Here is a 25761-nt window from a genome sequence, read left to right as displayed (position 1 = left end):
GTCTGTGTGTTCTTTTGAGCTAATAGTTATCCTTTGGACACTAGGTAATAGACTTGGACCTCTCCTTGGGCTTACTGTAAAGTGAAAGGTACTAACACGTTTCATTACCATTGATACAGGTGTATGTTAGTATTGCGACACAAAAAGTGCTTTGGTGGCAAAAACTTTCCAGATGTGTTACTTGTGCCACTGGCAACCTAGAATTGAACTGTGGTCAAGGAGTTCAGTAGCCGAATCTTATGCAGTGTTAGGCATGCTTAAGCCTACTTTAGGATTTCATGTTTGAAATCTTTCATTTTTAATGTTTAAAGAAGCAAATCACATGTAGTTTGGTGGCTGCTTTCTTTTGTTCCAAACTTAAGTGTATTCTTACAGTGATGTTTCAGTGACTACTTTTAACTTGAGTGTTTCTGGTTTTACTAACACATTGTTTTACTTTAGTTTACTACCCAAGAATTGGGAGCTTTACTTCTGATAGAATTAGATCATGAGTTAATAGTAAATTGGTGTGAATACACCTGTTCTCTACCTCTTCTATTAAACTATCATAAGGGACAAATCTCTTCTATTAAACTAACATAAGGGACAAAACAGCATAGATCAACACAAACATATAGATTCTAGGTGCTGTGCCAGAAGGGACTGATCCAAGAGCCTTATGAGGTTAAAATTGAGACCTTCCCCTGGAACTGGTATTATTCTTGTAAGCAGTTGTACTAGCAATTTCAGCTTCAGATAAATTTTAATTAGTTCGCATTGCTCAAGTTTTCTGAGGACTATTTGGACATAGGTAGAAATTGAAGGTGGTAGATTTTTAATGCTGAAAATACTCCTATTATGCAGATAACCAGTTCTTAATTTTTCATCCACAAATGATTTGAAACATGGAACTTAACATGCAAACTCACCGCTTTGGTTTTCTGTAGTTAAGTTTTATTTATATTCTCAAACTAATTAAGCTCTTTCTGGTGGACTGGAGGCATGGATATCAGGGTCCCCCTTTTGGTAGTTCTGATCACAATTCCAGATCAAATTTGTATGGCAGTAGTTTTATTAGGGAACATTGTAGGCAAAGCTGAAACTCCTTTAATATGTGAAAACTCCTTAAAACTCCTTTAATATGTGAGAGTTATTAATGTGCTTTACGCCTATGGAAATCAACTGGACCTAAATGTTTTAACTGACTGAATTGTGTGTGCCCATACCCAAATTCGTCTAAACCAAATGATATTTTTCCAAGTGTAATGGTAACTTTTTTTTAAATAAAAATGTCTATTAAAAGAATTGGTGGCTAAACGTCATAAGGCTTTGAAACCTGAAGACACAAACTTTTGGATTGCAGAAAAATCCCATGGATGATCATACCAAGTGGTCTATTGAGTCAACCTTCAATCCCCTTTGTCTAGCAGTTGAAAGGTTATGCTTGGAAAAGATGAAAGAAAAGGGTGGTTGCTTGAAACGGTATTGTAGTTGGCATATTTAGGGACTTGAACGATACTTGTGTGCATTTGGCCTTAAATAAATAAGCAGATAAGGATTAGTGCTGTCTGTCTAGTTGCTTTTCGCTGCGCTTTACTACTGTTTCCCCTAAAATAGGTCTCCTGCTATATACAGTATATATATGTGTGTGTGTATGTGGATATAGATATATAGGTACACTGCAAGTCAAACAGCTGCGTGTATTCAGGAGGAGTATTTGAGGGCAAGGCTTGATCACTACTGTAGGATAATTGATAAAAAAACCACAAAGGTATTTGGACAAGAATGCAAGAGACTCGAGGTGAATTTGATCCCAAAGCGTGTTAAAATTGGCAGTTTAACTTTGAAATGGGGGGCTAATGCAAAATGATATTGAGCATCCTACATGTAACATGTCTTAGAGCTGAGAGCTAGCAATGGTTTGCCTGTGCTGAATGCTGCCATTGATTAAATCCAAATTACAGCAACACTGACATTTTGATGCTTTTCTTGGCAATTCACTTTCATAGATTAGTTTTGCTTTCCAATTCATATGTGATAGTACACTTCTGTTGGGTTTATGGAAAAATACTAAACTTTGTAAGCAAACACTTGGACATCCAGTTTTCAATAAATTGAGTAGAATTATTTGACATCTACATGGCTCTTTCCCCTACTCTCTCCCCCCCCCCCCCGGTAGGGTAGCTTTTCTGTGTGGAGCTGCAGTGAGCACATAGTTTATTTTAAGCAAGTGTTGGAACAGTTTACTCAGAATAGTTTGTATTAATGAGTCTTCCGCCAGCTTTTTCAGGCTGTAAGCACTGCATCAATATTCTGTCAAACACCCCAAGCTGCTTGACAAACATTTAGTGCTTAATAATTTTAGGTTGCTCAATGGAAATACTTTTTGTTGGTAATAAGGGCACCAGAAAAAGGTTGCTATGCAACCATTTCCCTCTTGGCTAACTAAAAGCACAGACTAATGGTACAATCCAAATCTTAAAAGTATTCTGTTTGGGGCCACAGTTCAGGGCTCCCAAGGACATCAGTGAGAAATCTATGGGAAGCACAATACAGTGAAACAAAAGTTCTGTAAGAAATGGTGAGATGTAGCAAGTGAGGCACGCTCCACTGAGCATGTGAATCTTTAAGCACTGGGCTGCACCCCCTCCCCTGACTTGAGACGTGTAGGGTACAAAATAAGAGTCTAGTGTGGTTAATACCTCTACTAAAGAACTTCATTAAAGTTGAGCATTACCTGCTCAAACCACACAAACTGCAGATAGCAATGGGCTTGCATATATGCATGTCAGCTTGAAGGGCAGGGTATAAATTTATTAAGCATTAGGTGGTTTGGGAAAATCTGCAGGATACAATTTAAAATTTGCAAAAAATTATAATAGCTAAAACCATCAGACTCAGTAAAAACTTGAGCAAAATAAAAGCTGTGAAAGTCACTATCAGTGACCTGCAGCCTTGGTTGGGGAGGAAATTCCAGAACTGGGCCCCTACAGAAATTTGATGGTCCTTGACTTCTGAGGCTTGTTTTAAGCCTAAGGTAAGTTTATATAGGTTCAGGTGTGCCTTCCAATAACATTCATGGCATGCAAGTCATGTACAGTACACTGGAGGCTTTAAGTTCTGACCATTGGTGTCATTTGTTGGTGTCTGGCATGCCAGTGTCTCTCAGTCTAGTACCAGGATGCCTAAGTCTCCCAAGCTGCATAACATTTAAAATTACACAAAAGGATACAACATAATTTGTAATGGGCCAAAAAACTTTTTTTTTTTAAAAGCAATATTGCTTTGGTTTTGTATCATTTTAAACTTGTAGACAGCAGGTCAAGCTCCTGGGTTGTCTCCGCTTATACCTTCCCCTGCTGTCTAAAAGGAAAGCAAGGCAAACTTCCCTAGGAAATCACACGGCTTTGCTGCCTCACCTGTATTGCCACCTACTGTACTGTCGTGTGTAAAATATGAACAAGCAGGTGTAACGAGTTCACACAAATTAACTTTAGACACTCTAATTAAACCACTATACAAATACTAAGTATTTTTAGCTAGAGTGAATCTCTAGCAACTCTATCAATTGACAGTGACAACTCAAGCACAAGGTGTGCTCCCTTCTTCAATCCCCTCCCTTTCCTTGCTTTTTGTAATCTGGACCTTAACTGCCCTGTACAACACTGTACACTAGGGAAGCAACAAGTGTAGTTTGCATCTGCATTCTGTTGAAAACACATCGTTTTGCAACCTGTGTTAGAGGTTGCCTGCTTTCTCTCATGTAACGCTTTGGGCTAAAAAAACAGTCTTGTGGCGATCTCAGGAATGAGCTCCATTGACATCAGTGGGACTTCCTCCAATCCTGTGTCATCTATTACTGGTTCTTGGCATTTGTATTAAGTAGTGCTAGCCCTAGAAAATAGGCTAGTATTATCTCCATATTCTGGGCAGGGAGATGTTGAGAAAGCAGATTACTGAAGACTGCTCTGTTGGTTCATGGCTAAACTGAGAGTTGAACCACAGTCCTAACTGCAGGTTCTTGTAACCACTATGCCAGAACAGCATAAAATGTCTACTTGGGGTGTGTGAGAGGTGCGTTCCACTTTCCTGATGTGAGATGCTAATCGCACATGTTCTCTGGAGTTCTCGTAAGCGGACTTTGCCGCCCTGGGCTCCTGCTGGAAGGGTGAGATATAAATCTAATAATAAATAAAATAATGTGAAGAATGTGTATTTGGATGAAAGCATCTTTGCTTGTGATGCGTGCATAGGAAAAGTAAGACTATTAACCATACTTCTGAATGCAGTGTTTTTCTGCATGTAAGGCAAAGTTGTACAAGCAAGAAACAATGTTGGACCTCACACAACTTAGAAGAATGCAGCTTTGTTTTAAAATGGTGCATCATGCTGAAACTACTAATATTTTAATAGTTGATCCACTAAATGGAATAATCCAATCGGTTCACAGTGATACTTCAGTGATGTGGTCAAAGCAGCCTAATCTCTGCTGCAGAATGCTAGTTCAGCGCCATCTTGTGGCAGCTCTACAGCTTTGTAAAACCACTGATCACAATTTTCAAAAGGGATTGGAAAGACTGACTACTGTTTGGATTAGTGTGATGACACAATAATAAGAAGAAATAAGCTTGGTTTGTGCAAACGAGAGAATAGGCATGGTGGGTGTACCTTTGACTAAACTGTATTACACTCACATTTTTAGAAAGACCTCTGCAATTTCACTTGCATGTTACAAAACATTGCCCTAGTCCAACAGCAGAGAAATGTTGCAGAAGCAAGCTCTTGCATGCATAAACAATTAAAATGCTGGTGACAGAAAAGGGGAGAGGAAGAATGGAATGGATGTATATATGAATGAAAGTGTGCGGTGAACAGATGATTGATGAATAGGGTACATATTTTGTGTGAATGGAGGAATAAGAACCTAAAGCCCTGTTGCATCAGGGCAGTGAACCAACCAGTCCAGCATCCAGTTCTCACAGTGGCCAACCAAATGCCTATGGGAAGTCCAAAAACAGGACCTGCATGCAACAGCACTTTCCCCGCTTGCAATTCGCAGCAACTGGCAATCGGGGGTATAATGCCTCCAACTGTGTAGGGTAACTCTGGCCCTAACCACTGCTGGCATGTAGCTTTTGATGGCTTACTGATACAGCCTGGGGGGGGGTGTATCCCCGCACACAGGCTATAGTCACATCTTGCTGCTCATCCCCCCTCCCCATGCCCAGATGGCGATGTGTATCCTCATTCTTGGCAACCACACATCAATCATACCTAGAGGTGGACTGGGGTCTTTGGCCACCTTTCTCGCTCCAAATATATAGAGTGTTAAGGTTTAAAAAACCTATAGCTGGGAGCACCTAGATAGCCCTGTCAAAAGGAAGGTTGAACTAAAATACTGTTTCTGGAGAAAACAAAATGGGTTAACTCTTAATAACTTTGTACAATGGGCCTCAACCAGCATTTGCTACATTAGTAAATAAGTACTTAATTTGTAGAAATAAGTAATTCTTAGGCAGTCCATCCTAAATTCTTGCCATCGGTGTCCAGAAGTGCTTACTCAATGGTGTGACTATACTGTACACTGCCCAAACCTTCTCTAAGCTGGATTGTCCCAGAAATTAGTTCCAACTGATATTAGAATCCACTGACTTTAATACAGATTAAAACAATTAATTACAATGCTTTGTCTATTATTCTGGTTGTAATGGTGCTTTGTTTCCACTCCATAAAAAAAAGCAGGAGGGCCTCTATTGTATGCTCCCACTGTAGCTATGTCTACAATGTCTAGTTAAGAGAGGCTCTTACCAGCGCTATAGTATATCACTACAAACCTTCTGTGTCTGAGCCATGGTACTAAAATCAGGATTTGGGTTTGAGCACAGGCCTAAATCAAACCCTGTCTACAAGTGTTTCAGTTGCTTTCAAGTAAGGGAAGAAGTGCTGTTTACTGTAGAAAGCTTGCAAACATCTTTCTCTTGCTTGCTTTCCAATAGGATTGTACCAGATGAAATATGTTCAGTACCATAGGTGGCAGCAGAGACCGTAGAAGAGGACGTTACTAAGCATGAAACTGCAAGCATGAAACAACAGATTTCCCCACCCCCTTTTTCAGTGGTTATACTCCTAGGGCGATACCAGTCCATAGAGTCAAATGAGTCTACCCTATGACTTAGTTGGCTATCACCCTTAATTTCATTAGATAAGGTAACAGAAACACTGGCTTCATTCTCCCTGAGATAGTAAGCCTGTGTCTAGGTTGAATAGACTGTAGGTGGGAACCTCACATGATATAATTCCTCATAAGGAGGACAAAAAAAGATGCTAGCTGTTCTATGTATTAGTTATTCCTTTTCTATTGTTTAGGAACAACTGTAACTATTCTGTTGAAGAATCACTGCTCCTACTCTTTCTTGTCAGAAACCACAAACACATCCGCTTGTGCCCACTGTGCTAAATTGCTAAGAGATGTTACTGCCAGGATCAGCTTCTCAAGAATTCTACACAATGTTCACATTGATATCAACTAGTTGCAACCAACACAGTTATGATTTACAACTGAAAAGGTAAGACTCTTTCTTAGAAAGGACACAGAGGAGGAAGAAACCCCGAGTTCTGACGTTTAATATAGGCCCAAAAAGTTTCAGAGTAATCCTTTGTTAAACTTTTTCTTTGGCACCTGGCATTTCCTCATCTTCTTGCTATTTTCTGATCATTTTTCTGCTTTTCTCTTAAGAATTTATTGGATCACCATACTTTGCGAATAAGTAAGTTAATGCAAAGTAGCCATTCAGGTAGCTTTGTCTATGCATTTATTGGATAGCAATTGGATACATGCATAGTGTATCTTGACCTTAAAACTACAGGCTAAAGAAGCACATACAAATAACTGTTCAATGGCTTTTGCTCAAGAAGCACTGATCACACATCAGCAGCTTGGAACATTCTTTGCCCTGGCGGATCCCCATTTGGGAAGCGGCTGGCAATCCTAGAGAAGTCATTTATTCCCTTTGCTCTTTTGTGATTATTTTTCACAAACCTCAGTAGATTAACAACAGCAGCCGGTGTAATTCCAGGAATGCGGCTGACAGCACCAATCTAGAAAGAGTAGCACAGGTGAGAATGTCTGCTGTAAGGATCGGAACAACTGATTTTCATCACCATTCTGTACTGCAATCTTCCCACCACTGACTCAATTCATGTAGTTATGCTTAGCTCAAATGATAAAAACATGAAAAAAGTGAAACTTGTCCCCCCTAAATAACATGACAGTCACTCTATGGGGATCAACAGAACATCACTCAAAACTGATTATCAGTGAGATTTTATGAACAAGGGTCACTGGGCGGAATCTAACCAAGTGTTTTTGCTAGCATAAGGATTTTCACTTGTGCAATGGAACTTCTCCCTCTCCACATACCCTCCCCAAACTTGCTCTGGAGCGTTGGCAGAACCCCCAGAACAGATATGCAGGGGGGGGAGAGAAGGGGTGGGGAAGTTCTAGACATGGGTCTAAAAAATCATACTGAACTCCGTAGCCTAAATGACAAGTATAAAAGGGACAGAAAAATTATTGATGCCAGGAACTACTCCCTGCCAGAGAGCAACACGGTTGTAGGACGCAAAGAAGAATCATGTCTGCTGTATGGTTTCAAATTTTTGTAGGCCTACAATATCACATATTTAGGGTTCTTAAAACATGCACAACCAAACATCCTTGCCCTAGCGGAAGCACTTTGGATACCACTCATTGTACCTGCCTTTCCCAAAGCATTGACCTAAAAGCTGCATTAATCACACCAAGTCTGGATGTGGGAGTTTTAGCTTTCGAACCACCATAAAATCGAAAGCTACTAAAGAAAGAAAAATGTAGTGGAGGCTTTTGATATACCATATTCACAGCATATCTACTTGCAAATGCTGCTTAGAGATATTTCATATATTAAGTGGTATAGAAATAAAAATAAGCCTACTGAATTCAATGATATTCTCAGGTTTGAAAACTTACCTAGATCCTGTAATTTCTATTTTTTTAAATAAAGGCAGGGACAGAGTGCTAAAATCTTGTTAAATGCTCCCCCTGCTTTTTCTGCAGCTGTTTTATTTTTCAACTTGAAAGTGAAATTTTCTTAGCACCTTATACCATGCTGTCTCTAAAAGTTAAAGATTTACCCCAAAGACAGAGCTGGCAACACAGCAAGCCCCTTCCTCCAAATATCACAATGCTTCTTCAATTTCCACAACAGAGCCTTTGGAAATTACTAATGCTTTCAAGCCACGTATATCTAGTGCACACATAGCACCCATTATAGTTAGACTGCTTGACTACAATTCCCATCATACCTGGCCATGATGGCTAAGGGCTGCTGGGAGTTGGAGTCCAGCAACATCTGGAAGGCCACAGGATCCACACTCCTGTATTAAGCATTCTATCTCCACCAGCAACTTACCGTCTGTGGACGGTGCAAATGTAATTTCTCTCGCACTTCCTGGGATAGTGATGCACTGATGGCAAAATAATCTAGATCTTCTGGCAGCTGAAGAGCCTCATCTTGACGCACTTCCTCTATTTCCAACTTCTGAAGGGACACGTGCCATTTGTAAACAGCTAGCAAGGAGAACAAAGTGAATGAACAGAACAATTAATTAATTAATACAACAGAAAAGGACTTCCTAACAAAACCCAACTGCATACATCGTAAGAGCTTTTGGCAAAGCAACTGAGATTTCTGGTGTGCTAATCAACATTCATTACCATGAGCAATAACATTTACAAGAAAAATTATGTGGATGGCTGGACTTAAACCACAGAAGATGGTCTGTTCTATGAAAATCGTGGTGTTTAGAAACAATGCAATCCTGTGCGCGATGGGTCTTACTCCCCAGTAAATGTGCTTAGGTTTGCAATCTCAATAGAGTAGATTTACATCAGATTTACTCCTGCACCTTTCGAGAGGAGGAAAAGAGAGTATCTCTCCAGGACCCACAAGCTATCTGGGCCAATAAGAACAGCTATTTTTCACAGAAATCCCAAATGTGCATTCTGCATCCTGTTTGGGATTGGAGGGCATTCTTTTCTGACCTAAATACTAAATGAACAAGACCTACTGGATGCAAAATAGAACAGAAGTGAGGAACCTTTGGCCCTACAGATGTTGCTGGACGACAACTCCATCATCCCTGATCATTGTCCATGCTGATTGGGTCTGATGAGACTTAGGCATATATCCTCATTCCTGTGTTAAGAGTTGGCTGGTCTTCCATACCTTCTATTTTCAGCCTCTCTGCCAGTTGTCTCCATTCAGCAAACTTTGTGAGGAGCTCTGGGACAGCTCTTGACAATATCTCCATATTGATCTCCTGGTACTGAAGGATGTCCAGAGCACTGAGCAAACAAGAACAATTACTGACTATCACACTACTGAAATAATCTGTAAAATGCCTTGTGCGTGCTTATCATAGAAAGGTGGGATTTAAAATCAATCTTAGCTAGAACCCATTCCCATAGAATTTCAAGGAAGTTTACAAGTTCTTAAGCTTTACATCTCTTCACATTGTGGTATCACTATCTAGGAATCCTAAGCGCACTACATTAGGCATAGATAATGCACAAAACAAAACGACTGATTTACCTTAAGGATCTTACAAGCTAATAGAAAGAAACTATACACAGAAGCTTGGGCACAAGATGTCTGTCAGAAATTAGCATTTTATAATATTCATAAAACCCAGAAGGTGACTATGCAATAGAACACACACATCATTTTAGCTCAAGGACACTCAATACAGTTTCTTCTTAATTACTTTTTAAAAATCCAACAAGGAAGACAAAACCAGAGGTAGCAGTGCTTTGGCATTTGGAATAAAAATTAGGCCCAAGCAGGTTGGTTCAGGTCTCAATTAAGGCTGCAATCCTAAACCTAGAAAAAAAGTCTGTTTTCTGCAGCTATAAAACTGGAATGATTCTGAGTCCACAGCTTTGCTCTTATGTTTGTTTATGCAGCCAACACATCCTGGGTCATTTAAGCCACAGATTCTTGTTCATTATTTCAAACCATGCTGTGAAATATGAACCCTACCTGTGAGAGGTACTGATTATGATATTATTTATAAGGTTAATTATTTCAAAGACAAAATAGACACAAGGAAAAAGGCCCAGATTACCCAGGACTGCTTTGCCTCTCTTTCTGTAAGCTACAATTTTGAATTTGCCCCCAATTGTGTGTGTGTGTGTGTGTGTGTGTGTGTGTGGGATGAGATTAGACTAGGTTAACAGTTTCACACCTGGATAAGAATGTTCACTTTAGGAGTTTTTTTCTTCAGGACAGTAATGGCTGGTGGGGTAGCATGGGCAGGGTGACACTGCTCATTCGGCTTCTCAATGCTGCATGTTGCTGCTGATTACAGAAGGGGGAGGGCCAAGCAGGGGAGAGCTCAGTGTCAGCGCAGTATTGGGAGCATCAGATTAGTTCCACTGCTATCGCCACACCAAGGTCCCCGCTGTCTTACCCATCCCGCTCTCAGTAACCAGCAATGATGCACGGCATTGGAAAGACAGGTGAGCAACATCTCATTGTCCGTGCTGCCACACTAGCCGCTACTGATAGGTATTCTCATTATAAGACCCTGCTGTTCTCATTGAGTCAGTGGTGAGACAAGACAGGCCCCTGAGCATATAGTCTGAAGGCAGACCTTGCTGAAGCTAAATAGGTCTGGGTCTGGTGAGTGACCGGATGTGAGAGTACCTCGGAACCACATATATGCCCCCTTGAGTTCCTTAAGGAAAGAAAGGCAGGATATAAAAATAAAATTAAATTTAAAAAATAGACAGAAAAGAAACCAAGGAAATTGCTTCACCTTCCCATAAAAATGGACTGACAACTTTGTACATTTTCTCTTAACACCTTCTCCAAAAACCCTAAGCTTTACTAGTATATGAGAATGTGAGGCATGTTGTTTCCGTAGGAATCTCATCTGTACCTCACTGAAACAAAACCATGGAAAGATAAGAGGGCCATACCTGCAAGGAGAGCTGCGACTAGCACTTATTGTAGCCGCTGGTATGAGCTGGGCCCATTTTGTGCAGCTGAACTGAATAGATTTCAGTGTTTCTATTCCTTCTTCCAACATTGCTTTCATCTGCGATGCTTGCTGGTATCGATTTTGGGACACACAGCCAGCTTCATTAAAGCCTTAAAGCGACAAAGAAGTGCTCAGGAATTAGAGGAAGAGAAAATCATATGCACAAAAATAAATAAAAAGCTTCTGGAGGAACTGACTACCTCGAAAGGTGAGCCTGCTGTCAGCATTATCTGGACGCAAGGACATCCGAAACTCCACTCGGCTGGTGAACATCCGGTATGGCTCGCTGGTGCCCAGAGTAGTGAGATCGTCAATCAGAACGCCAATGTAACCCTCAGTGCGACTTACAATAAAGGGAGGTTCCCCTTTGACCCGCAAGCCAGCATTGATTCCAGCAACTACACCCTGCCAGAGAGCAGCCTGGTTACAGAACACAGGGAAGCCACCGCCAGACTGGACCCCAGAATCTCAGTCTGCTTGGTCTGCATCCAAGATGGGGAAAGTGTGTTGAAGCCACAGATATCACATGCATGACTGTACTCTGCATCCATAGCGAATCTCAGTGGCACAGTTGACATTATGCACAACTGGAAATGGCTACTGCCCACCAGGATTGCATTTACCTTCGTTAGCTAGGGATAGATAACCACTCTGAAGATGATGATCAGATGCTTGCAACTACTTTTTTGCAAAAATGTATAAATTTTTATTGAAAATGGACATGGAAGAAGAACAAGTAAAAGAGTGTATGGTTAAGTGGGCAAAAAATTTTGGTTATAATTTACAAATGGATCAATGGGAAAATATGTGGAAAAAAGGATTGAAATTTACATTATGTTATAATCTTAAAGAAAATTTTTATAAAATGATGTATCGTTGGTATATGACTCCAGAAAAGTTGTCAAAAATGTATAGTAATGTTTCTAATGTATGTTGGAAATGTAAACAACAAGAAGGATCTTTTTATCATATGTGGTGGTCGTGTAAACAGGCAAAATTATTTTGGGCACAGATAGGTAGGATGATGCAAAAAATTTTAAAGATAAATATTCAGTCAAAGCCAGAATTTTTTTTATTGGGTTTTATGGATAAACAAAAGGAAAAGAAATATGGAAGAATAATATTATATATGATCACGGCAGCAAAATTATTATATGCACAAAAGTGGAAAATGGAATCGATACCAACAATGGAAGAATGGCTATTGAAATTAATGGACTTAGTTGAGATGGACAAATTGACATGCCTTCTTAGAGAAAAAACGACAGATACATTTCTTAAGGAATGGAAGCCTCTTTTGGACTTTTTGTTGAAAGAAAAAAATGAAATGATGATAATGGGATTTGATGATTAATCAAGATAGACTATGGAAAAAAGTGAATTTCGTATGTTTTAGGGGACAGGTTTGATATATATTATATACTTATAGCTGATCTGTAACAAATCGGAAGTCAAGTTCTTTTTTTTTTTGTATTGTTTTTGTTGTATTTGTTTTATAAAAATTTGAATAATAAAAATTATTATATAAAAAAAAAAGATGCTTGCAACTACTATAATTATGTTTTTACTGCACTCCTCCTCGCCCACCCAAAGTACAGATGTACCCTATCAGATCCTACACTGCAACGGACAAAGGGATTTAAGGCCTCCCCCCCCGCATATATCCCAGTTATCCATTGGCATGTTAAAAGGTGGCTTAACTGTAAAAGTTGGCACATGGCAATAAAAAGTGATAAGAATCAAAAGGGCTCATTCTCTGGACATGAAAAGCAAACTTTCAAGCATGTAATAGAGACTCATTCACTGAGCAAGTGTAATAGTTACACTTGAAATAATCAGCCATACCAGCATTCCTCAACCTGATGCCCTCCAGAAGATTTGGACTACAACTCCCATCAGTCCGTCATCATGGCCACACTGGCTGGAGCTGATGCGAGTTGTGGTTCAAAACGTCTGGGAGGCACCAGGCTGGAGAAGGCCAAGTCAAATGATCTGTGGCTACAAGCCTCTAGTTAACTATGATATTTGGCACTGCAGACGATTTTACAGAAACAATACTCATTTGCTGCATAGTGTCCTCAGCTCACGCACCTGAGCTGCAGCTTCCTCGTAGCCTGTTGTGCCATTTATCTGCCCTGCGAGAAAAAGCCGCTGGACAAGGAGAGACTCCAGGGAGGCAGTCAGCTGACGTGGATCTAGAAAATCATACTGAACTCCATAGCCTAAATGACAAGTTAAAGGGACAGAAGAATGATTGATGCCAGCAACTACTCCCTACCAGAGAGCAACAGGGTTGTAGGACGCAAAGTAGTATCATGTCTGCCGTATGGTTTCAAATTTTTGCAGGGCTACAATATCACATATTTAGGGATTGTAAGACACGCATGACAATGTGCAGATGGGCAGATCCGTTAACAGCCCACTTCTTTGAAGTGAGGCAGACATACCTCTGCATCCACTAGATGTGATGTGGCATACTCTCCCATACGATAAGCTGCTTATACAGCTTTATCTGATCGGAGAGATCTGATCTTCTTTCTGTCTCTCACCTGGTTGTACCATCTTAGCTTTTTCCAAACCGTTAATATGGGTGATGAGCTCCTCCTGGATCTCAGATGGCAACGTCAGTGACATTCCCTGTGGGTAGATGACATTGGAATCCAGACCCTCAGGTTCAAGCCAGACCTGATGTGTGCGATTTGGAAAACGTAGAACTTTAGACTCAAGCGAGGGACAGTACCTAGACACAGGAATAACCAGCCAAATTAGGATGCTGACTCAGCGAGGAGTCTAATACTGACCTTCGTGAGAGTGCAAGAGATTGGATAGGGGTTTTTCATTGCTGTACCCCTCACCCGCTACTAAGCCTAAACTTATGTAAATGCTTTTACAATATTCTTCCCATTGACCTTGCTGCTGTCATCTCTTCCCTTTTTCTTCCCCTCAGGGTTCAGACCTGTGTGTCATGTACGCTGATAGTACTATACATAAAATAATATAAAGAGGGATTTACCGGGGCCCTCTTGTAGTCTCTCTGACATGGTTGTTCAGGTGAAGATTCTCATGGATGATTTGCTCCACTCTGGGGTTTGTGTAAGTCAGGTAACATGACAGCTGATCTTCTGGCTGAAACAGAACCACTTGGATTTAGTAAGCAAGCTATATGACTTAACAGCCAAACTATTTTTGCAATAACTTGATGTGTGTCATTGTTCACTTCAGTCTTCACTTAATTCTTATCATAATACAACCTGACCATGTTACAAGAGCTAGTACCCAAAGATTGCATCTGTGACATTTCCCAGAAAACTATACAAACCACTATTTCTAAAAGTACAGTTAGGACACAAGAGAAATGATAGCACTGAGTGGGTGTAAGATATAGTCAAGATTGGAGCCTATCTCCTGGGAAGAAATCAAAGCCATTTCACTAGAATTAACTTCTAACCAAGCAGGCCTGAGATCACAAGGCTTAATGATTTATCAAAGGTCATACAGAAAGTCCTTTATGAAATCTAATGACCCAAATCTTTCCACCAATCTAGAGATTTCCTATTAGATAGTTTCCTATTCTTTGGACCCTTGAGTTCTTCAGACTTTCAAGTAAGCAGTGTTACTGTTCTAAATTTATGAATGGAATACTTTAAAAGGTTAGTGATGGTTCTAAAACAGGTTCATATTGTGCTTCAGTAAGAATCTTCTGAATGGTTTCCTGACTGATGGTAGCGAGTTCCTTTTTTGTTTCTAGCTGCTGTAGTGGCTGAAATGATATGATTATGTGGATGTTTTAACTGTTGTTATTTATTTATTTTAATTTTATTTATATTGTGGACTGCTTTGAGATTTATAAACTGTAAATGAAAAGCAGTATATAAAATTATTTTAGAACCTGTTGGCCTTTATTTTAGCCAACATAAAAACTCCACCCAAGATAAAAATAATGACCAAATAGGTGGCTGCAAAAATGACAGGGCAGGTATTTCAGAGACAAGAGATCACTGGTGAAGAGGGAAGGGATGGCATTTAAAAATTACCCTAAGTTCTTCTACATATGTATGAGGGCTGATGTTTTAAGAATAAGACTGGTAAATCATGATAATTTACGTTGTCATTGGACTGTCCCAGTATTTAGGGGAGGCTCATGGCCTCCTGCATTGCTTTCAGCAACCTTTAACAGAATTAGGCAAATGTAATGATTTAGGCACATATACCCAATATGCAGCCACAGAACAGATTATTTTCACATTGAAACAGCCATTTCAAGATATCCTCCTGCATGCAGAAAGCCACAGCACAACTAGAATAATCTATGCTACTTTGAGAGAGAGACACTCCACATAAACTTCATCAGCTGCATACATCCTCAGGACTCCATCTCACCTTAATCCACACAGCTTCACTAAGGAAGCTGAATGGCACAGGAGAGTTGTCAGCAGTATGTCTCCCAAGAACACTGAAGTCAATGGAGTCTTTCGCCAGTCGGGGTGGAGTCCCAGTCTTTAACCTTCCTATGGTAAATCCAAGTTTCTCCAGAGTCTGAGCAAGGCCAATGGAGGGCTGGTCTCCCATTCGCCCAGCAGGATGCCTTTCTAATCCAATTAGGATCATCCCTCTCAGAAATGTTCCTGTAGTCAGGACAACACTCCCAGCATGCATTCTCCTTCCATCTTCTAAGGGGGAAACATGAAGTGAAACAGAGTAAGAACTAGATACCAGTTGCTGCCCTATTTAGAAAGCAGTACCTTTTTATTTATTCTTTTAATTCTTAAGAGGTTTTCATCAGGACACATCAGAAGCCTGGAGTTTAACGCAGAGACATCTTCAATGACAGAAAACAAACATTTGTTTTCCAGCTTAATATCTTACAAATCCCTAGGTATATGAAGCTGCCATTTAAAGTCAGCATCTTATCCTTCATTTCCATATGTTTTATTAGAGAGAAGAATAACAGATGTGTATACAAACAATACTCTGTCTGAAGTCGAGTATTTATGATCTTCTTGCTTATTCTATCTGTTGTTTTCTCAACTGTGAGCATCAAAGTGCTGATATACTGAACAAAACTATGTAGTCTGGAACAACATAACATTCTGCAGTGGGGTGACTATGACTCTGAAAATACTAGATAACTTCTTCAGTCAGAGGTTTTTGTCACAGTAAATCCCTCCTTCATGTTGGGATAGATTCATGAAGCTGTTTTGAGGTGGTGAAGCTACAGTCACACACTCTCGGCTTCATGGTGTGTTGACTAGCTGTCTGAATGCCCCAACGTATCTCATATGCGCAACTGAGCTCACTACTTTCTGCCTCAACCTACAAAGGAAAAACCCTGCAAATATGAATAAGTTTTGAGCCATGTTGGAGTATTCAGACTGCCGAATGTAGACTTTAATGTGGAGAATAAGCCTATTCCTGTAAATGTTCTGAGTCAGCGAGACAGCATGCTGCCTAGTGCAAGTCAAAACTAAGATCTAGCTTGTTGCAGCAGGAAGAGGGTGAAAGGATCTAGAGAGGAAGAGGCAGAAAGACACATCAATTGCTTCCTTTCTTGGGGCCTTGAAACATTTAAAGGTTATAGGCATTGTTTCCTGCAAAGTATCTGGCCAACTTTTAAACACACACCTTCATGATTTTACAACCTCAAAAATGGTCATGCATATTAATTTAAAGTGAAAACTGCAAATATGGACATTAGTTCATTAAGGACTAGATTAAGATTAGTTATAAGATTCTTATTTGGAAGTAGTGATGGGCGAGATCTCTTGGCTCACATCACATTAGCTCAGAAACAAGCCAAGGTAATCCCAGCCTTTGGAAAATAACTAATTTCCAAGCCAATCTTCTTTTCAAGTCAGGGAAAGCCCAATCTGGGAAGAGTTTCAAGATGCAACCTTGGAAAGCATCCCCTACGCAAATGGATGAAGACTGCTGATTCAGGATGCAGCTTCCCCTAATACTGACCCAAAATGACTCCACTGACACAACATTTCCCCGGATGATCAGACTCTGGCACTGTCAGTAGAAGATCTTCTACAGAAGCCTCACAAACAGTCAGAAGTGGAGTTTGGAGGATTTCTTTCTACTAGGAAAAAGAGAACTGTTAAATGAATGCACACGCACACACACACCCTTCTATGGATGCAGAAGCAAAGGAAAAACAACGTCCAAATAAAACAGTCTGCCTCCTTTCCTTCAGGGACATTTCACTCTGTGAAAACTTTATGGCGAAGGTTCAGACCACATTTATCTACTTTTGACAATAACAAACTCCCTTTTTTATAACCCAGCTATGAATTTCCATTTCTGCATGACACCATTAAGATTTAAATAAAATGAAAAGATCTTCAAATTGTCTTTGTTAGCTTATTTATGGCACTTGACAAAGTACAGAAATACAAACATTTACATTTTATCATCTACAAACAGCCAGCTATGTTTATACTGCAATTTGAAAACAAATCAAGATTCCATTATGCTATATTTCCTTCTGAGTCCATCTAGAATTTGCTGTAAAAGAATAGTGTGACCAATGAGACAGCTAAAAGCAACTTTATTGGGTATTTTAACTGCCCTGATAGATCAAGTGTGGGGAACTCGATCCAGTCGGTGGAACAGATCCTGATGCCCCCCAACCCCCATTGGCCACTTTGACATATGGGTGGGGCTGCCCACCTGTCAACCATCTGATGTCAGTGAAGGGTTTTCCTTTGCAAACCATCTTGAATTCAAGCTGATCCACTGAGGCTATAAACCTTGCTCCCTTTGTCCTTGTGGTTTGATTTCAAACTATACAGACAAAGGAAGTGTTTTCCTGAGGGGCTTGCTGCAAGTGCTGGTCAGCTGTCCAGTATATACTGCAAACCCCATTTTGGACAGGGAGAGGCTGTGCTACAATGTTCCTAGCTGATCCCAGCTTACTGCAAGCCTTGCTTGCCAAGGAACAATTAGGAGTTCACTCTAAGGTTACCTGGTTGTTTCTTAGCAGCTGTGTCTTCACCTGCCACACACCTAACGTCACATATGATGCTAGGTGTGGGACAGGTGGTAACAGTCTTGCAGGCCAAATTAAGACCCTCTGATAGACAAACCTTATTCATTAATTTGGACATTTCCCACCTGAAAGGAAAGAGTGCACAGTCAATGTCTGATTTCTTTCACAAATGGTGAGCACTGGAGGTTTTTCACTTATTTTTTAAACATTATTCAATTTTTGGAAATAACGAATGTATTAGACAATCAGTCAGCTTGAGAATTATATCTAAATAATAAAGGCAAATTAAAGAATCAACCAAACAAACAAAAAAGGCAAAAAGCCCTAATGTCCACCAATGACAAATAAGGGGAGAAGTTTGAACTGATCTGGGCACCATCTGTTTCCTCCTCACAAGATTTTACAAAAAGGGAAGGACAGAAACCACATGAGGATTTCTGTTCTTGTATAGCACTTTTCAAAGCTCTCCCATCAAAGTGCTGATTTTATCAATAAGCAAGACACAGAGTAACTTATTCAGGGAACAATGAGTCATCTTTTGTTTTTTTTAAAAAAAGACACTGGGTTGGATCTAGAGAAATGCCAGTAGAAGAGGTTAGGCAGAAGATGCTTTCCTACTTAGCCCCTGAAAAGGCTCTCCTGAGGGTCAGGGAACTCTGCTGAATGGGTTGTATTGTAGCACAAGAAGTTGGGGGGGTGTATGTCAAAAATTCATTGGAGGCACCTTTAGTGAATCCTTTCTACTCAGCTCCCTGTACCATAACACACTTCATTCAGCAGAGTTTCCACGGAGTGGCTATTGGAGGGCGGGTGGGCAGGAAAGTCACTTTCTGCTAACCTTTCTCTGGATTCACCTATAATTTGAGAGTAGTTCATTTCAGGGTATGAGTCATGTTTTTAAAACAGCTGTATCCCTGACTGCTTCAAAGGTTTAAGTACTTCAAAAGATAAGAGGAGTTTTGAACTTTAGACTCTAAAGACACTGAGAGATGGAGTTGGATCTTTTCTAATAGGGCATTTTAGTGACATTGTGAAATTAATACTTGGAGTCGTTTTTATGAAAATGGAATTGTAAGAAAGTTGGAAATAGTTACAATTTCCCCCAAGAATTTCCCCCTGATACACCCAGGGTGAGATCCAGCGCAATGTTAGCATAAGGAGATTAAGAATTAGTGTTGTGTAAGGAGTAGTGCACAAACCTAACTGCTATTCTACAACATAATTATATTTTGAATGCTTCAGATTTAAAACTTTTGTTCAAAGGATTACCCAAGTTGTGCAAAAGCACCGAATCCCCTCCTCAGAGTCCTGGCACTAAGAAAGAAGGACTGGTTTGGAGTGGCCTCAGAACAGCTAACTGCTGCTGTACTTTTAATTTTGTTATTTTGTTAAAATGTGGTTTTATATTAATTATCTGAATTTTTAAAAAAGTTTTATCATAAAATACAATGAGAAAAGTAAAAACAGGTTTCTATCAGTTTTACAATTTTATAATGATAAAAAATACATAAAAGTGAATATTAATAAAATGTGTCATTCCAAAACATTGTGAAGATATTTTTATCATCAGTAGCGGTTTTTTTCTTGCATATCATGATATAATCTTAACATAATTAGTTAGTTTTAATATTAAAGGTGTTGGACATGACCTTTTAAAAATAAATTCTGCTACTGACAGAACAACTGGATCTCTCTTGCCACACACACATCAAATTCAATGCAATACATTGTTTTTTACGCAGTTAATAAGCTTAATATTGATTCCAAAAATCCTTTAACTGGTATCTCTGGTAGTGAAAGGTAGCCAGTGCAATTTAAGGGACACCAAAAGTCCTATGATAACTCACGGATTTGGTTCTGTCTATATAACACTGAACACTTACATTGAATTTTGAAAAAATATTTGAGTCTACATTGCCTTATATCCAACAACAATCATTTGCTGGAATAATGAATTCATAAGTCTTTCTTCCATTCCCCACCCCCACCTCCCAAATAAATTTTACATTCTGGGCGTTTTAAGTACAACAGGAGTAAGTACATTTCCCTCCCAATCAGGCCTTTGTATTTGAATGTATTTACATCCCTTTGGGAACCCTGATGGTTGCAAGGTATCTCCTGCATTTTTAAACTAAATCAATTTGTTGGATGACCCCAATATCTTAAGACATAATTCCACGCTTTGATTATAAAATATTTTGGATTTCTCAAAATAAATAGTATAGGGATATTGGTTTTATCTGATTACATCTAGAATCTACATTAGACCACACCCCGGTTCACCCAGTTTTCTTTTTCATCACGCTGACAGCGTGATCATACACATGTCTCCTCAAACTAAGTCCCATTGAGGGCCTTATCCCTCGCCTTCCTATCCACATTCTCACCTGCATGTTCTCTTTGTAGAGCTTTCTGTCAATCTGGGCTCGTAGACCCCAGACAGCTGGTCCCTTGCATTTGTTTAGCACTTTGTAATGCACTCCAGACCGATCACAGATTCGAGCGCAGAGCCCATCCAGTGCATCCACTTCCCTCACCAGATGTCCTTTCCCAATTCCACCAAAGGAAGGGTTGCATGACATTTGTCCTGGACAATATAACAAATGCAGTCATCTAACTAGCAGCAAACAACAGCTTTATATATTGGAAAGTGAAGCTTTGGTCCCATACCATTCCTCTGCCCCAAATGTGCCTGAAAGGGGTAAGCTTTGTACATCTCCAGATCCAACATTGTATGAGAAAACCAAGACCCCATGTTTCTGCTTTTGTCTAAAGATTCAGATCTAGGAAGCTTAGATGGAAAATATACCTATTGCTATAAATGTCAGAACACTTTTAAATATTATTTATTTATTTATTTATTTATTGCACTTGTATACCGTCCCATAGTCGAAGCTCTCTGGGTGGTTTACAACAATGAAAAACATTAAAACAAATATACAATTTAAAACACATATTTTAAAAACAATTTAAAACACAAATTTAAAATTTAAAACAATATAAAACAATTTAAAACACATGCTAAAATGCCCGGGAGAAGAGGAAAGTCTTGACCTGGCACCAAAAAGATAATAGTGTTGGCGCCAGGCGCACCAGCAGACTGATGGCAACGCACTCCACAGCTCCGGATGACCTCACCCAGCGGTTTCATGTAGATGTTGAACAGCATGGGGGACAGAACTGACCCCTGCGGAACCCCATACTGGAGAGTCCAGGGTGCTGAGCAATGTTCCCCAAGCACCACCTTCTGGAGGCGACCTGCCAAGTAGGAGCGGAACCACCGCAATGCAGTCCCTCCCACTCCCAACTCAGCCAGTCTCCCCAGAAGGATACCATGGCCGATGGTATCGAAAGCCGCTGAGAGATCAAGGAGAATCAACAGAGTCACACTCCCCCTGTCCCTCTCCAACAAAGGTCATCATACAGGGCGACCAAGGCTGTTTCCATGCCAAAACCAGGCCTGAAACCCGACTGAAATGGATCCAGATAATCAGTCTCATCCAAGAGTGTCTGGAGCTGGCCTGCAACCACTCGTTCCAGGACCCTGCCCAGGAATGGAACATTTGCTATTGGCCTATAGTTATTAAGATTTTCTGGGTCCAGGGAGGGCCTCTTCAGGAGTGGTCTCACTACAGCCTCTTTCAGAGAGCCAGGGACCAACCCCTCTCGCAGAGAGGCATTAATCACTTCCCTGGCCCAGCTGGCTGTTCCATCCCTGCTACCTTTTATTAGCCAAGAAGGGCAAGGATCTGGCACAGAAGTGGTTGCATGAACCTGTCCAAGCACCTTGTCAACGTCCTCAAGCTGCACCAACTGAAACTCATCCAGGAAATTGGGACAAGGCTGTGCTCTGGATACCTCGCTTGATTCACCTGCTAGAGTCTAAGTCCTGGTGGATGCTAAAGATTTTATCCTGCCTAGCAAATTCATTACAATGGGCCTCAGATGGTTCTACCATGTCCCTGGGGCCAGAGTGTAATAGCCCCCGGACAATTCTGAAGAGCTCCGCTGGGCGGCAGATTGATGATTTGATAGTGGCAGCAAAATATTGTTTTTTTGCTGCCCTCACTGCCCCTAAATACAGCTTACCATAGGCACTTACCAGTGTATAACTGCATCCACTAGGAGTTCGTCTCCATCTGCATTCAAGCCATCTCCTATATTGTTTCATCGCTCTCAGCTCTGGGGTACACCATGGAGCCGTACAAGCTCTACACAGGAGAGGGCACTCAGGAGCAATCATGTCAACTGCCCGGGTCATTTCTGTATTCCAGAGTTCAACCAGGGTTTTGACAGGAGCGCCAGCCCTATCAGCCGGAAAACTCCCCAGAGCCCTTTGGAAACCATCCGGATCCATTAGTCTCTGGGGGCGGACCAGCTTAGTAGGTCCCCCACCCTTGCAGAGGGGAAAAGCCACTGTAAGTCTAAACTTCAGCAAGCAGTGATCTGTCCATGACAGAGGGACTGATGTAAGGCCCCCCCACATTCAGATCACCAACTCCATGTCCAGATGCAAAAACCAAATCTAGAGTATGCCCTGCTACATGTGTTGGGCCAATGGCATATTGAGACAGTCCCATGGTTGTCATGGAGACCATGAAATCCTGAGCTGCCCCAGATAAGGTGGCCTCGGCATGGATGTTGACATCCCCCAGAACCAACAGTCTGGGGGATCTCAACAGTACACCCAAGACCACCTCCGTCAGCTCAGCTAGGGAGTCTGTTGGGCAGCGGGGTGGGCGGTACACCAACAGAATCCCCAGTCTGTCCCACTGACCCAACATAAGGTGCAAACACTCCAGACCAGTAGTCACATGGACTGGGTGCTTGCAGAGGAAGATGGAGCTCCTATAGACACAGCAACCCCCCCTCCCCGACCCTCAGGTCTACCCTGATGCTGGACCAGGTACCCTGGTGGACACAGCTGGGAGAGACTGACTACCCCCTGCTCACCCACCCAGGTCTAGTTATACATGCCAGCTCAGCTGCCTCATCCACAATTAAATCGTGAATGAGGGAGATCTTATTATGCACCAATCTGGCATTTAGCAGCAGCATCCGGAGGCCTGAGAGCTGGCTGATAGGGCAACCAACAAATCTGCGGGTGTGGGGAGGACCGGAACAAGGCACAGCCATTAACTGCCTAGGCCGCGTTCCCCTTACCTGGCAAGTCCTCCTCACAACATTTGCTTTTGTTACCCTGTGCATCTGACGCAAAGATCTGAACAAATTTGGATGTTCAAAAAAGTGAGGATACTGAATTATTTTTAAATCTATATTTGAAAAGAAAAGAACAGGGAGGAAAATTAATTCTATCAACCCACACATGACAATGTTGCTGTTCCGTTTCTTAGGTAGTTCCATTCATAAAACAAATATTTAGCAAAAAGATTGAAGGGGATTTTGTCATGTCAAGTACTAGAAAAGGTTCTATGCCTCTGACACACAAACCGTATTCTAATGTTTTTCTCTCCACATGAATAAACAATAATGTATGGAAAGACACTGGGAATGTATTTACTAGCCCTGTTCTGTTGCTGTATCTCTTGCCAACTCTGCCCTCACACTGCCCACATATTTGGGGGGAAGGTCTGAAGAGAACAGAGAACCCTGGTGAATGCATGTACACAATCCCCATGATGCAGCCCTGTGTGATCAGGGTTGCAGTTCATGGGGACAGCCAACATGCACCCCAAATGTCCTTGCACACGTGGCTCCTTTTAAACCTTCATGCCTTGAGTGTGAAGATCTGAAGGGGGCTTCTATAAGTATTCAACTGAATATGCTTAGAAACCACTACATGACCAGGAATCCTGATAAGGCAGGGTTCTCAGTTGTACAAAAAGGTATGAGAAAAGCCCCACCCCTGTGTAGAGGGAGATCAGGACAGGGCTTGCATGTGTGCCCTTGTCACTCTACATGCTTTTTACCCTTGTATGTTCAGGTGAGTGCCTGAATTGGGCTTATATCAGTGCGGAATCTTGGAAATCTAGAATGTGTACATTTAGCTTGCGCTACGAGAAAAGTCTGAAAGCAGATTGCCCAATGCATGTATGTATATATGCATGCAGTACTCTTTTTTCATGCAATATAGGTTCAAAACTCTTCTCATATTCATCTGGTGAACAACTGAGAATCTTTTATGTTTTGTACCAAGAATACAGTGACTATTTACTATTGTACTATTTCACTGCTATCCATGTTCTAAAATTGAAATCACATATTTTGTGATTTGGATTGTGGGGCATGGACAGCCATTGCTGCCACATGTTAACATATTTAATTTTTTCCATATAGGTTTTGTACTTCCATCCTTATCAGATGGACTCTAGTTTATATAATCTCATGGCCCCAATATGGTGGTCCTTAAGATATCACAATAACTTTTTTGTGTGTTTGCTGTAAACAAATGACAAAGCTGACCTTCTGGAATGACACACAAGTAATCTGCAGTAGGACAGCCTTGAAAATAAGCCCACAAAAGTTACTAGCCTCTTAGCAGACTATATTTCCTTGCTGGATGTTGAGGAAGAAAAAGTCCCCTCCACAGCCAGGACAGAAATGCAGGGTACTACCTCTTAGCAGGCTAGGGGGAAAAATGTCCTCTACCAAGCCGATTGGTGGAAGGGCAGAGTGATCCATCCTCCTTCCACTGCATTTCCAAGCTGGTTATGGAGTAATAAGTTTTCATCCCTCTACTGCTAGCATAGAAACCAACGGGGCTGGCAGATGAAGGATGGAGTAAACCTGGTCACTTGTGCTACCAGGCAAGTTATTAAATGCAAGCAGGATTTTTCCAGACCTGCTATGTGATACCCCGGTATTCCCTGGCACATACTTTAAAATTATATACCTCTTGGTATCCTACGTCCACGTTTGTCAGCTTCAATTTAGCAATTTGCGAAGAACTTACTCCTCATTCCTATTTACCTATGGAGTCTATTTTGTGCGTGATGAGCAGAGTACGGGCGCCCACCCTCGCTGCCGCTGATGCCGCTTCAGTGCCAGCATGACCACCACCGATGACAATGACATCATATTTCGAAGTGCTGACATCATGAGACGCCGACGTTACGTCACACCTCGCACACTGGAACCATGTCTTGAGATTCGAGGTCGTCACAAGGCGGCGCCAGCTACGTCTCAACGGCAACATCTGGAGGACGATAAGATCCACCAAACCCCCCAGTAAGCAGGACCGAAACCACCGCAACCCTCCTAGTCGGCGTACCGCATGGGCGCCGCCATCTTGCTTGTGACGACAAGATGATTGACATACCTCTGCCGCCTACCTACCGCAGAACTGGGAAATTTTGCGCATGCGCAGATGGGCGTGGTCGATTGGAGAACGGAATGGAATTTGTGGGGCGGGGAGTCGCGTTTAGCCTGGGGTTATTCCCACGAGGCCGGGACAGCTGCGCTGTAAGAAAACCGTGATTTTCCGTTAGAATCTGCGTCTCTTCTCTGATGCTCAGCGTTGAAAGGGGAAATCTGTATTATACTCGAGAAAGTTCTGTTTACTCACGCAGACCGTTATTGACAGAGAAAGCGGGAAAAATGAGCTTCTATTTTTTAAAAGCAGAATTGATCAGGGAACAACAGGAAAACAGCAACCTATATATAAATTTTCAAGATAGCGGCCCTTCCTCTCCCTGTGCCCAGTTGTGGCGGCAGAATGTACTCTGTGTAAAGGCAACTCCACAGCTGCG

At 41.3% G+C, this 25761-nt stretch overlaps 1 protein-coding gene across 3 annotated transcripts; it reads right to left on the bottom strand.

Moving 5' to 3' along the window:
• Positions 1-6774: 6774 nt before the first annotated feature.
• Positions 6775-25340, bottom strand: MTO1 (mitochondrial tRNA translation optimization 1). Of its 3 annotated transcripts, none has more exons than XM_061623131.1 (12): positions 24983-25340; positions 20440-20639; positions 17023-17140; positions 15442-15731; positions 14075-14187; positions 13611-13801; positions 13153-13283; positions 11262-11466; positions 11000-11171; positions 9246-9364; positions 8430-8587; positions 6775-7077 (listed from the first exon to the last, which is right to left on the bottom strand). In XM_061623131.1, the coding sequence occupies exons 1-12, from the start codon at positions 25206-25208 to the stop codon at positions 6901-6903; spliced, it is 2100 nt and encodes a 699-aa protein (XP_061479115.1). In that variant the 5' UTR covers positions 25209-25340; the 3' UTR covers positions 6775-6900. The 3 variants fall into 3 exon arrangements, with proteins under 3 accessions (XP_061479115.1, XP_061479116.1, XP_061479118.1); XM_061623132.1 differs by having other exon boundaries at positions 24906-24994; XM_061623134.1 differs by lacking the exons at positions 11262-11466; positions 13153-13283.
• Between the last annotated feature and the right edge of the window lie 421 nt (positions 25341-25761).

The sequence above is a fragment of the Rhineura floridana genome, chromosome 4, assembly GCF_030035675.1.
Source record: "Rhineura floridana isolate rRhiFlo1 chromosome 4, rRhiFlo1.hap2, whole genome shotgun sequence".
NCBI lineage: Eukaryota > Metazoa > Chordata > Lepidosauria > Squamata > Rhineuridae > Rhineura > Rhineura floridana.
Note: the sequence above shows the minus strand (reverse complement) of the source record. Positions and strands in the feature narration are given on the sequence as shown.

Bases quoted from the DNA above. Each gene is read 5' to 3' on its own strand.
- MTO1 (XM_061623131.1), bottom strand. From the start codon at position 25,208: ATGTTGCCGTTGAGACGTAGCTGGCGCCGCCTTGTGACGACCTCGAAT. The intron at 17,141-20,439 runs GTGAGAATGTGG...TTTTCCTAGTAG, and splicing joins TCTACAAAGAGAACATGCAG to AAAGAAATCCTCCAAACTCC. The intron at 11,467-13,152 runs GTGCGTGAGCTG...GCTCTCTGGCAG, and splicing joins ACGAGGAAGCTGCAGCTCAG to GGTGTAGTTGCTGGAATCAA.